At 51.1% G+C, this 12,483-nt stretch overlaps 2 protein-coding genes across 5 annotated transcripts in view; one reads left to right on the forward strand and one right to left on the reverse strand.

Moving 5' to 3' along the window:
* RHBDF1 (rhomboid 5 homolog 1) overlaps positions 1–11,951 on the forward strand; it is a 63,333-nt gene extending 51,382 nt beyond the window's left edge. For 3 of the 4 annotated variants that reach the window (XM_067551193.1, XM_067551194.1, XM_067551195.1), the window contains 6 exons: positions 872–935; positions 1,983–2,077; positions 5,081–5,156; positions 7,638–7,738; positions 8,114–8,267; positions 11,177–11,951. In XM_067551193.1, the coding sequence (XP_067407294.1) occupies positions 872–935; positions 1,983–2,077; positions 5,081–5,156; positions 7,638–7,738; positions 8,114–8,267; positions 11,177–11,596 (910 nt within the window). In that variant the 3' untranslated portion in view covers positions 11,597–11,951. Of the gene's footprint in view, positions 1–871; positions 936–1,982; positions 2,078–5,080; positions 5,157–7,637; positions 7,739–8,113; positions 8,268–8,590; positions 8,778–11,176 lie in introns of all 4 variants that reach the window. The other variant, XR_010920362.1, reaches the window with a different exon arrangement.
* Positions 1–12,483, reverse strand: part of SNRNP25 (small nuclear ribonucleoprotein U11/U12 subunit 25) — a 42,693-nt gene that overhangs the window by 19,573 nt on the left and 10,637 nt on the right. The gene's annotated exons all lie outside the window — the stretch shown is intronic.

Here is a 12,483-nt window from a genome sequence, read left to right on the forward strand (position 1 = left end):
CTTCCTCGGCCATTGCTGTCTGCCTGTAACCTGTGCTTGATCCACTCCCGGAGCCCCCAGCAGCATCCAGGCAGGAAGCTCCTGTGTGCTTGCCTTAGAACTGCTGGAATTCACCCTGCTGGGCCGTCCCATTCTGCACCACCCCCTGCCCTGCAGGCCATTCCTGCTTCCCCCTGTGCAGTCTCCCTGCCTTCCTTGTTACTTCCTGCTGGGCTGGTAGCACCAGCCCCACCTGCAGGCAGCTCTGTGACTCTGGTAAATACACAGAAGCCCACAATCCATGGGCGACACCCTGGCTTGCCTATCGCTCCCTCTCCTGAAGATCCACCCTGCCCTCCGTTGGAGCCCTGTATTTCCCTAGTTCACCCAGATTCCTGGGAATCTCCCTGGAACTCCATGTGGTGGGAGTTTGGGGTGTGTGTGTGTGCAATGAGGGATTGCTGGCAGCTGATTGTGGGGCTGGCCCTGCGTGGAGAGGAGTCCGACAGCTGACAGACAGGGCAGAGCTGGGGCACTGTATCAGGTCGCTGGCCAGCCAGCTTGCTGCTCGGCAAGTGGCCCAGATGCTGGGTTTGGTAGAATCGGCTAGTGCACCAGGGTAGTTGAGGTGTTCCCGTTCAAGCAACTGCTCTTCGGTCCCCGTGGCACAGCACTACCAATGGCAGCTTGGAGAATCTGACCCTGGGCGATCCCTGACCCAGTCTAACCTTCCCCAGCTCCATCAATGGGGACATTTCACATGAGCTTGGAGGGAACCCTGGGAATTGCAGCAACAATGTGGCTCCTGGGCAGTGGGGGTTCTCCTCCCCAGCCTGCCCTGTCTGCTGCTGCATGTTTCCTTCAGGTGATTTGTTGGGTTTTGTTGCCTCAGGGTTTGTGAGCAGCCAGCCTCGATGGATCCCCATGAATGGCCTGATGACATCACCAAGTGGCCAGTAAGCATTGCCCGAATCATGGGTGCGGGGATAGGGAGTTGCAGGCCAGGAATGGCCCGGACTGTGCTGAGCACTCCAGCCTCACAGAAGTTCTGGAGATGGGCTCTGCCTGATGGCTTTCACCTTCTCATCATAAAGATGCTTTGCACATCGTCCCCCGACCAGTTGGTGGAGATTCCAGGCCCCAAGACCCCAGACAGAAATCAGTTTTGTGTGCATGCGTGCGTGCGTGCGCGTGTGTGTGTGTGAGAGAGAGAAGGATCAGGAGTAGCCCCAGGAGAAGTTTCCTCCTGAGCGGCCCTGTCCAGCGCTTCCCCTCCTGTAGGGAGACACAGAAGGGGAAGCGCTGGACAAGGACTGTGTGGAGCCCTGGCTGCTCTGGGGGCTGACTTGGCCCACAGCCACCACTGGGGTGAGGGGCCCTGAGCCCAGCTCAGCCAGGGCAGAGGGTCTTTGAATAGCAACTCCAGTCAGCTAAGATTTTGAACCTTTGACCTGACGTTGGTGTTTTGGAGGGGAAAAGCCATCTGACAGGCGAGGAGGGACAGGCCTGTGTTCACCGCATTAGGCCAGCCTGCTGAGTGCTCTCTTTTGAGGGCTGCATGTGTTAAGGATGGTGCCTGCTGTGAAAGGCAGATACAGAATTCTGCCCGCCAGAGGGAAGGCGGCTGCGTCCCCCAGTCAGAAGTCAAGGGAACTGTAACTGGGAGGAGCCTGCATGGGCTGCTAGGATTTCCCTCCAGGGCCTGTGGGAGCCCATCTTAGGGAGGAAGGTTGACTGAATCACCTAGCTGGCAGCTAACAAGCTATTTATGATCAGGTTGTTCTGTTGCGAGCCCAGGAGGTATCCACAGGTGTATCCCCACTAGCCCCTCCCCAGCTTCCCTGCCAAATCACAGGTGGAGGTAGAATGTGGCCACAACCACCAGCCCCGTCCCCACCCTGGACCTCGTTGCAGGTGGCTCAGAATATGGCCATGGCATCCTTCCCATGCACAGATGGCGGAAAAGTTCCCACGTCCATCTCATTCCATTTGTTGTTATCCAGATCTGCACCAAAAACAGTGCTGGGAATTATACCAACCACCTTCACATGGACTGCGTTATCACAGGCAGGCCCTGCTGTATCGGGACCAAAGGAAGGTAATGGAGCCCACCTGCCCATCCTCAGAATGAGACACATGGTGCTTTTGCAGGAGGTTGTTGTGCATTTTGTGTGATTTACATGTGGGCACAGAGGGCTTGTCCTTCTCCGCTGGGGGTAGTTTCTTCCTTGCAGTGCATGGCCCAGGACACTGCTATAAAAGGGAAATCAGACAGAAATGAAACCAACTCAGGCTTGTGCATCCAGAGAGCAAGGCCCTGCCCTTTGCTGTGTGGGGAGCAGCAGAAAGGTAGAAGCAATACAGAGGCTCCAGCACAGAGGGCCAGGAGACACTATGCTTTGTAGCCCTCCCTTACCCCATGCATTGCCTACCCCTTGCACAGCATCTCCTGGCCAGCACAGAATGTGTGCCAGGCTCACTCTAGAGTAGCCGTTGCCGCCCTTGGCTGGCTGAACCGAGCCACCTTTGTGACACTGCAGAACACTTGGACTAGACTGTCTCGTTTCTCAGATCTGGAGCCCTCACGTTTATTCCTCATTGGGGGGAATAAACGTTTTCCCTTTGTGGGAATCTGAGACTCCGCCGCCCATGGGATGATCTCCAGTAATTTTGGGGTGGTCCAGAAGCCTGCTGTGTCCTGCTGAGTGCAGGGTAGACCGAATGGGACTGAATGTCATGCTAGAAAAGGGGATGGTCTTTGCACACATAGGTTAAGACATCTTCCTGGCCCTGGCAAGCTGACAGGCCAAAGTTAAACCAGACACTGGCAGTGGCTGAGGAGAGGGAGCTGGGGAAATTACTATGAGAAGGGAGGGAGGGCTCCTGGGGCATGAGCGTTATGCAGGGATCTGATGGAGGGGGGAAGCCACTTGGCAGTGAAGATGGGGCTGTGCCAAATGCAGGGGCAGCATGAGTGAGGGTACAAAGCAGTGCATGGGGGAGTAGAAAGGAGAGAGTGTTGGGAGGAGAGTTGGAGAAAGAGAGCAGAGATGGCAGGCCCTACAGTGAGGGCACGGTGTTTGAATTTGATGCGGTAAGCTGTGGGTGCTCATGTGGCCAGAGGGGCAGGGATGGGGGAGCAGGGAAAAGAGGGCAGGCAAGTGGAGGGCAGGTTACAGTGATGGAGGGAAGAGAGGATCAGCAACTCGGGATGCTATCCCAGCCCTGTGTTAGGGGTCCCTTAGGCAAGAGGGGAGTCATGCTCCTGGTGTTTGCTCATATATGACGACAGGGTCACAGTCAGTCGGGTTCCTGTCCTTCCTGGCAGGAGGAATGACTAGCCACTGCTCTGGCTCAATACCCTGGCTGGCCAGATCCTCTGGCTGGACAAGGAGCTGTCCATAGAAGTTAGATAATAATGGACAGGGAATCATTCAGTGCTGCAAACCATGAGTGTGGTGGTCTGGCTGGCTTTGAGCAGGAGGAACTTCTTGCTCTTTATATGGGTGCCCCTTTGGCCCATGTGGATAGCCAATAATCAGGGTCTTGCGAGGTAGTTTCCATTAGGAAGGGAAAATGACAATAGAGGGGTATTTCTTTAGTGTGATCCTGTTTATTTACAAAGAATGGCCAGAGTCCTATTCCCTGGAACACAGCAGGAACAAATAATAGCAGGCAGTTTTCTTGTTCACAACTTAGAAGTCTGCCTCTCCAGCGAGTCCTGTGCCCTTAGGAGCTCTGTCTGTGATCCCTCTCAGATCTACACTAGATTTTCTGGCTTTCTTTTGTTGCACACACAGGAACACACACAGCTGAAACCAATCAACTCCCCCCAACCCTTGCATTTGCAATCTGTACCAGGGAAGCCCTCAGACTACACTGCTTAATTCTCTCAGGCTTTGCCATGTGTCCTAGGCCTTGGTTGGTAGCTTCTTATTGTTTCCAGTTATCACTATATAAAGGGGTATTTAATTGCTCCTTCTGTGTAGCCTGTATGAAGGGTATTTAGCACCCATCAGTTTAACAAGGTCTTTGATTGTTGATAGACCAATGGTCTGTTTGTTGGCAACCACTAGCACCTTCCTACATAATCGTATGGTGGTGGTGCCCAGAGAATCAGTCAGGATCTGGCCTGGTGTGTTAGGTACTGCACACATACAGAGGCAGACCCAGTCCCTGCCTCAAGTTTCTCACCATATAAGAAAGCCCTATCATGGATACTGTAGTACTTGGTTTTAGAGACTCCTAAGATTGTGGCAGACTTACCATCTGTCACTCCTTGAGCTAGAAAATCAATAGACTAGGGTTATAATTCCTGCAGGGAGATCCTTAGTTCTTGTTCCAATCTGACTCTCAGAACAAAATCCCAATAGAAATCAATGCCTTCTTGTACATCTTGTACATCTTGTCTATCTGGGCTGCATAGCTGTTGATGCAACCCCTGGTGTAGACATGATTCACACGTGTCGTGGGATTTGCACCAGTGTCAGTTGTGTCTGTGCTAGAGCTGTGCACCAGTGCAGCTATACCAGAGGCTGAAGTCCAGAGTAGATGAAGCCCAAGCATGCCCTGAAATGTGATGAGCACCTCTCAGAAAGAAGGAAAGACTTGGTCCCTGTACTGAAGGGTTTTACAAGTGAGACTAGAGAGAAAGGGGAGAGGCAGCACAAGCAGCCTCCGGTGCTTCCTTGGGGCAACCTCGGGCCTTCGGCTGCTTGAGCAGTGACCCCAGGCAGGGTGACTTTGAGCAGGGACTGACCAAGGTTCCAAAGGTGACTCAGGATGGGTGTGGGTAAGAGATTGGTGAGGGATGCGTTTGTTGGGTGAATCATTCACAGAATGATTCTCTGGCTCTAATGGGGACATCACAACACACACAATGGCAGCAGAAAGGGTGGCACAGATGTGGCTGGGATAGGCTACAGCAGTGCTGGGGAAGCAGATCTCTGAATCCTGTGCATAGTGGTGCCACCTTTGGGGCCTGGACTCAGTGTGAGGGGCACAGAAGAGGTCTGAGGCCTGTTGAGCAAGGCTGGCTCCCAGAGGGCACCAGGTGCTCCTGGCAGCACAGCGGAATCTTGCTGTTTCCTTTTTTTTCCAGGTGTGAAATAACATCCCGAGAGTATTGTGATTTCATGCGGGGATATTTCCACGAGGAGGCAACCCTCTGTTCCCAGGTACGGCTGAGGCCGTAGGGCAGGTTCTCATGGCCACTTCCCTCCTCCCTCCCCTTGCTCTTCCCTTTCCCCCACCCCCTCCAAGTGGCTTGGTGAGATTTGGGCAAGATTTTGCAGCTTTCCTTCTCTTAGCTTGGGCGCCCCTTGCAGTTCCCCACAGCTGGCCCCTATGTGAGGTTGCACTGCCTGCAGAGCTCTCTGCCCATATTCAAATGGGGGGCGGAGGCCCTGAGCCAGAAACAGACTGGTTAGAGAAGGCAACACCCTTCCCTCTCTGAAGACCAGTGCTGGATTTGGGCTGCAGGCAACCACCCAGCCCTGGTGGGGTCAGGAACAAATGTGGGGTGGGGACTGAGAACTGTGGTTCTAGTTCTGCCCAGGATGTGCTGTGTGAGCTTCTTGCTTCCTCTCCGTTAAGTGGGGAGAACATGACTCCATGTTCCGTGTGAGTGGTGGATGCTAATCACTGGTGTGTAGCATTCCTTGTGGCTGGAGAGCGCTTGTATGTTTCCTCATCTATTGGTGTTCCCTCCCACTCCATGACCAAGACAGGCTGTTCGTGTATCTCTGCCCCACTGACCTCTACAGAAAGCCTGGTGCAAGCTGATAGCATGGGTTCTGCCTCTGTCTCTGTGATTGTATTAGCTCTAGACAGTCGCACCACAGCACTTGGGGTACTTTCCAGAAAAGGAGGGCGTTGGTTCGCCCACAAAAACACGATTGCTCCCTGCTGGAATAATGCTGATCCTGCCCAGCCAGAGGGAGCCCCCTTGTCGAAAGCCTGCCTGTCAGGGGGAATGCAAGGGAACCGAGAGAAGATTGGTGCTCACACAGCAATTGGCACCCCTGGCTCGGCTCTCCTGGGCCAGGGCGGAGCAGGGCATTCTGGGGTGTTCTGCGAAGACCTCATTGAGACACGTGCCGATGGGAGCTCTGCAGAGGCAGGAATGGACGGAGATGCTCATGTCGGTTGTCTGTAGCAGGCTGGCCATTGGCAGTAGCTGGCCTGGTGACTGGAGAGTTGCAGGGAGTAACTTAGGGCAGGCGCAGAGAGTGCCAATACCCATATGGAGGCTCCTCCAGTGACAGGAAGTCAGGTGAGTGGGCTCCCAATGCCCCATCTGAGCAGGGGGAAGATGCGTATCTTCCTGTAGGGGGCAGTGACACAGGGCTACGGGGCAGAGATGCTTAGATCTTGTGGCACTAGTACACTAGAATGAGATAGGCAGAGTAATATGGTCGTGTGGCAGGAGGGGGTAGCGTACACCAGCCTGCACTTTAGCCAGATTTCAGCCTCCAGCTGCATAGGTCGCTAGGTGCCAAGGAGAGCGAAGGGAATGTTTGAGCCCGGTAGGCTTTGTGTTTTGGTGCCTGTCTGCTATGTTTGCAAATGGAGACATAAAAGGGCCTGAGTGGTACATTAAGGAACTGGGTAGAAATGCTTCTGGAGAGGGGCACCCCCATGGGCACGGCTAGCATGTTGATAGGGCAAGACTGGACCTGCAAACACTGAGATGGGGGGGTCACATCCCACAAAAGTCCAGTACAGGGGCCCACGCTCTGGCCCCTGCTGGAGTATGACATCAGAGCCCTGGGATGCTTTTCTTTTTGCTGGCCATGTGAGGCCTGGGAGTCCCAGCAGCTGTGGGAGGAAGTGCACGAGGATAGGAATAGCTGGGACATGCTCATGGGCTGTGCTCAGTTCTCTAGAGACCCAGGCAGGAGAGTCATCCTGCCAGACCAGCCACAAGTGTTAATGCAGTTCTTGGATGCATAAACAGGGGACTGTTGAGTAGGGGCAGAGAGGTTATTTGACCTCTGCATTTGAAACTGGTGGGAACCACTGCTGGAATACTGTTTCCAGTTCGGGTGTCCATAATTCAAGAAGGATGTTGATAGATTGGTGGGGATTCAGAGAAAAGCCAGGAGAATGATTAAAGAATTAGAAAACCTGCCTTATAGTGATAGACTCAAAAAGTTATTACAGTCTGTAAGTGCCTACATGGGAAATGAATATTTAATAATGGGCTCTTCAATCTAGCAGAGAAATGTCTAACACAATCCAATGGCTGGAAGCTGAAGCTAGACAAATTCAGACTGGAAATAAGATGCACATTTTCAACAGTGAGAGTAATTGGAACAATTTATTAAGGGTCATGGTGGATTCTCCATCACTGACAATGTTTAAATCAAGATGGGATGTTTCTCTAACAGATCTGCTGTAGAGATGATTCTCTGGCCTGTGTCATACAGGGGGTCAGATTAGATGATCACAATGGTCCCATCCGGCCTCGCAGTCTATAAAACCTTATGCCTCCCCATCCCCTGCTAGGCTCTGCTAGTGCCTCTGGCGGGGCACTGTCCTGGCTGGAGTACAGGGCCATATGACTCAGTAACCACTACCACTGCTTGCATCCTGGCTAGCGTGACTGGCCCCCTATAGATCCTTGTGCTTCCAGCTGACCTGGTTCTCTGTGCTAGGTGCACTGCCTGGATGATGTCTGTGGCCTCCTGCCCTTCCTAAACCCAGAGATTCCTGATCAGTTCTACCGCCTCTGGCTCTCTCTCTTCCTCCATGCTGGGTAAGTCTCACTGCAAAAACAAACCATTGTCTGTCACTGCTATGCAGTACTGGAGTGTATCTGTAGGATACCTGGGCATGGTGCCTATTTGGTTCCCTGCAGGGGGTGGGGAGTGTTTATCCCTACTTGGTTATGTTACAGGCAATGCTCACCAGGGGCCAATCTCCTCTGCACCTCAAATAAGCTACAGCTATTTCATGTCCTTGGACAACCAACCTAGCAAGGCCCAGGAGCTTGCTGGGGCTATGGACTGTGAAGTGCATGTGGGAGGCAGGCCAGAGGCCGTGGGTGAGCCTGGTACAGGGATTACAGAACAGCACTGCACAGGACCTTAGTAGCTGCTGCCTCAGCTCTGGTCTTCTCCTGATTTGGCAGGATCCTGCACTGCCTGGTTTCAGTCTGTTTCCAGATGACAATCCTGCGAGACCTGGAAAAGCTGGCGGGCTGGCATCGCATCTCCATTATCTACCTGCTCAGTGGCATCACTGGGAACCTAGCCAGCGCAATATTCCTGCCCTACAGAGCGGAGGTAGGTTTCCTCTGGCAGGCAAGCAGCCCCCATCTCATGCTGGGAGCCCTGAATCCTACATCACCCTGCCCTAACATGCCCGCCTCCAGTTACCCAGACTGGGGACACTGGTGCAGCTCTGGGATGCCCAGAGAGGCTCAGTGCCTCCTTTGTAGACACCACTCCAATAAAGAGTGCGATGACTGCTCCTGGAGCTCCAGCTTCCACTGTCACTTCTTGGGCCATCTCTGAATTTCCCTGGCCTGTGAGGCAAAGGGCAACACTATTGCTGAACAGTAAAATCTCCAGAGCACGCCAGATCCTCAAGGGACTCGCTCTTTCAGGACATGGCCCCAAGAAACAGGAATGAGGAAGTGCCCTGCCTATGGTCCTGAGGAGGCGGTGAGCTGCCCAGCATAATGGTGGCCCATCCTGAGTTAGCCTACCTGTGGGGCCCAGTCCCCTGACAGACCTGAGACTGTGAACTTCATAACTAATGCCCAAGAGCCATTGCAGGTGTGAAAATGCAAGGTGGGTCAGAGTGCAGAAAATGGGGACCTGATGAGCTGCCATGCCCCACAGCCCTTCTTGCAGGAACTCTCCTGGGAAGCCCTCCCAGAAAGCATACTGCTTCCTGCTATGGACTCAGTGGTTGTCCTGGTCAGACAGGAACTCCAGGCCCACTGCAGATATGCTGGCACCAGAGGAAGGGCAGCAACCAGTCACTGGGGGTAGTGAAGAACTTAATTGGACACTACTATCCATCAGCCCAATCCCCAGTACAGCCCGTCCCAGAACCTCTTCCATCCCGTATATGGAAATGAAAGGAGTTGGGTGGGGTAATACGCTGCCAGACAACTAAACAAGACTTATGGCAGGTCTATGCTTACAACACTGTATCAACAGCACTGCTGTAGCGCTTAAGTGAAGAAGCTCCTGTGCTGACAGGAGAGCTTCTCCATCTTGCTGAGAGGTGGTAGCGACGTTGATGGGAGAATCTCTTCTGTTGAGATAGTTCTGTCTATGTGGGGAGAGGGGGTAGGGGAGAAGGTCACTCAGAGGTGTGGATTTTTCACACCCTTGAGCAACGTAGTTATACCGATATAGGTCTTGTGTGGACCTGGCCTTAGACAGAGTCCCAGCAATGGGAGTTGCTGCTGCCATTAGCTATGGGCTCTGTCTCTAGACCTCTCCAGCCAGAAACCAGGCATGGCCCTATCTTCACTCCTGAAAATGATCTTGGGCATGTTTGTATGGCAAGTAGGAGCAATATGCCTACACTCTGCCATAAATGGTCACTGCCTTTAGGCTGCTGGCTAGAGGTAGACAACTAAAATAGCCTGTGATGGCAGAAGCAGCACATACAATGTTACTCCCACACCTTTCTCCATCTCTTTTACTCCTGATGGCTCCCTGCTCCCATCCTCCATGACCCCATCAGTATCTAGCAACCGAAGTCATATGCATGCTCCCACGCAATGTCCTGATGCATTTTAGAGGAATGGTAGGGCCTAGAACAGTGAAACTCAGACAGAGGCTCGCAAGCGGCTCTTTAATGTGTCTCCTGGAGCTCTTTGCAGCACATATTAAAACACTGTGTGATTTAATTATTCAGCAATCTAAGTTATTAACAATCAAGATGCTTTTACTATGTTGTTAACCAATTGTAGTTGATAAAATCATAATACTTGGTCAGTCATTTTGCTGTGAGAATTATATATAAAACTAAATATGAATTTATAGTAAATGAAACCATGAATTCCCACTACCGTGGCTCTTTTGGGTAATGTTGATCGTTAATTTGGCTCCTGAACCACTGAGGTCTGAGTGTCACTGGCCTAGAGGATGCTGTGAGCTAGTGAGAACATGTTCAGGCAAAACTAGATTTCCGTTACAAAAAAACAGTTTGTGCAAAGCGGCCAAGTTACCATAAAATCTCCTCGCTTGGAGAGCTCTGCCTTGCCTTTAGGGGTGGCTGTGTACTGAGAAATGGCTGTAGAATGGCCCTTTGGGCTTGCTGTCTCTCAGTGACTCCAGAGCAGGTCTGCTCCACTTACATGTGATTGCTGCCTCTGAGAGTCAAACTGAGCCTTTGCCTTCTCCACCATTGCTAGGAATGAAATAAAGGTTCTGTAGGTCAAGTCCTGCTCTCGGTGAGCTCTGTGCTTTCTTGCCTTGGACGTATTTGAAGCACAATGAATCAACCGATAGAAGCGTAGTAAGTGTTGATGCTGCACAGACTGAGTCTAGCTCACTCCCTCAGAACTGTACTGGCTCTGCAGGGAGAACTAAACAGCTTGCAGTCTGATTCAGAACTGCTCTGTGTTAGGAGGAGGAGTTTTTACATAGTCCCTTTCAGAGGGCATCTGTTCTTTAGTGGTGCATTAACATTTTTGAACTGGATGTAGCAAACCTCATTCGTAGTCAATGAGTATGCTCTCCCGCTGCACATGTATAACATTATCCCATTATTTCAGTCCCACCTTTTTATATAGTTGCGGTTGTGCACTAAGCCCAGTTTTTACCTGCCCTCCGTACTTGGAAACCAGTATCACTTATACTCTGCCTCTTAGCTAATCTCTGTAATATGTTTTCCAATCCCTTCCCCATTCCTCACCACAGGATACTGGTATGTAGCTTGGTCTGTATGGCTTGCTTGTTGCTCAGATGCTACCATACAAGGAATGAGAGATGAATCAAACTGGCAGAGGCTTGATGAAGATACATTTTCCCCCCAGGCTGAAAAAGGTTCCTCTGCTAGCTGTTGACTCAGAATTAGGCAGCTCCTCAGTCAGTGTCACTGAAATAGAGCATTCCAGTGGTTGATAGCAAGAGAGAGATCTTTGTGACACTGTGATCCAGCAGGAGCAATCAGCAGCAGGGTTGGTTTGGTCTCACTCTATATAACCTGTGCCCTTCTCCTTCTGCAGGTGGGCCCCGCAGGATCCCAGTTTGGAATCCTGGCCTGTCTCTTTGTGGAACTCTTCCAGAGCTGGCAAATCCTGGCACGGCCATGGAGGGCCTTCTTCAAGCTGTTGGCCGTGGTGCTCTTCCTCTTTGCCTTTGGCCTCCTGCCTTGGATTGATAACTTTGCCCATATTTCAGGATTCATCAGTGGCCTCTTCTTGTCCTTTGCCTTCCTGCCCTACATTAGCTTTGGGAAGTTTGATTTATATCGGAAGCGATGTCAGATCATAGTGTTCCAGCTCATATTCATTGGACTCTTCTCAGGACTCGTGATTCTGTTCTATTTCTATCCGATCAAGTGTGAATGGTGTGAGTTCCTCACATGTATTCCATTCACAGACAAGTTCTGTGAGAAATATGATCTAGATGCACAGCTCCACTGAAAGGCGAAGACTGGCTTCTCGAGCAGGTCCTGGAGTTGGATTGTCTTTGCATCTGCTGTGCTGGTTCCACGTGGACAAAGCCCCTCATCCTGTGACACATCTAACCCTGACCATGGTTAATTTAAACTGTCTCGTCAGCACTTGGCAGACCTGTTTTGCCTTATCTCAGAAGACCTGCACATTTTCTGAAAACAGAACAATTGTGCCTTGTTCAATTTATTGAACCTTTTCTGTGGCCATATTTTTATTACACTAGTTTAATACTACATTTTTAACCAGATTTGTTTACTACTGCTAAGGTGGTGATTAAATGGAAAGGTAGCGTTTTAGCTACTGTTAACTATTCTGCACAGTCTATGGCTACATTTGTTTGCTTTATCCTAAGCACATTCAATCTCAGGCACCTACTGGTTACATCCTTTCCCCCTGGCTGCAGCATTAGGTTCCAGGTCTTAGGTTTCACAATCCCAGCAGGATGATTCTATTTTATTGTTTTGTATTAGTTGCCATGATGAATTCTTTATGGCAGTTTACAGACTCACCAGTTTGTAGGTTAAGCCTTTGAGCCTTCTTGACAGTAGGACAAGTCTTAAAGACCATCTGATCCTCGTGACTTACTACTGTTTAATTTATCTATTTGTTCTAAAACCTCCTCTATCTCACTGCAGTCTTGGACAGTTCCTCAGATTTGTCACCTAAAAAGAATGGCTTGTGGGAATTTCCCTCACATCTTCTTCAGTGAAGACCAAGGCAAAGAATTATTTTAGCTTCTCTGTAACAGCCGTGTTTTCCTTGAGTGCTTCTTTAGCACCTTGATCATCCAGTGGCCCCACTGATTGTTTGGCAGGCTTCCTGCTCCTGATATACTTTATTTTTGCTGTTAGTGT

The sequence above is a fragment of the Emydura macquarii genome, unplaced genomic scaffold (genome assembly GCF_026122565.2).
Source record: "Emydura macquarii macquarii isolate MOO-44397 ecotype Brisbane River unplaced genomic scaffold, CSIRO-AGI_Emac_v2 contig_1348, whole genome shotgun sequence".
Classification (NCBI taxonomy): domain Eukaryota; kingdom Metazoa; phylum Chordata; order Testudines; family Chelidae; genus Emydura; species Emydura macquarii.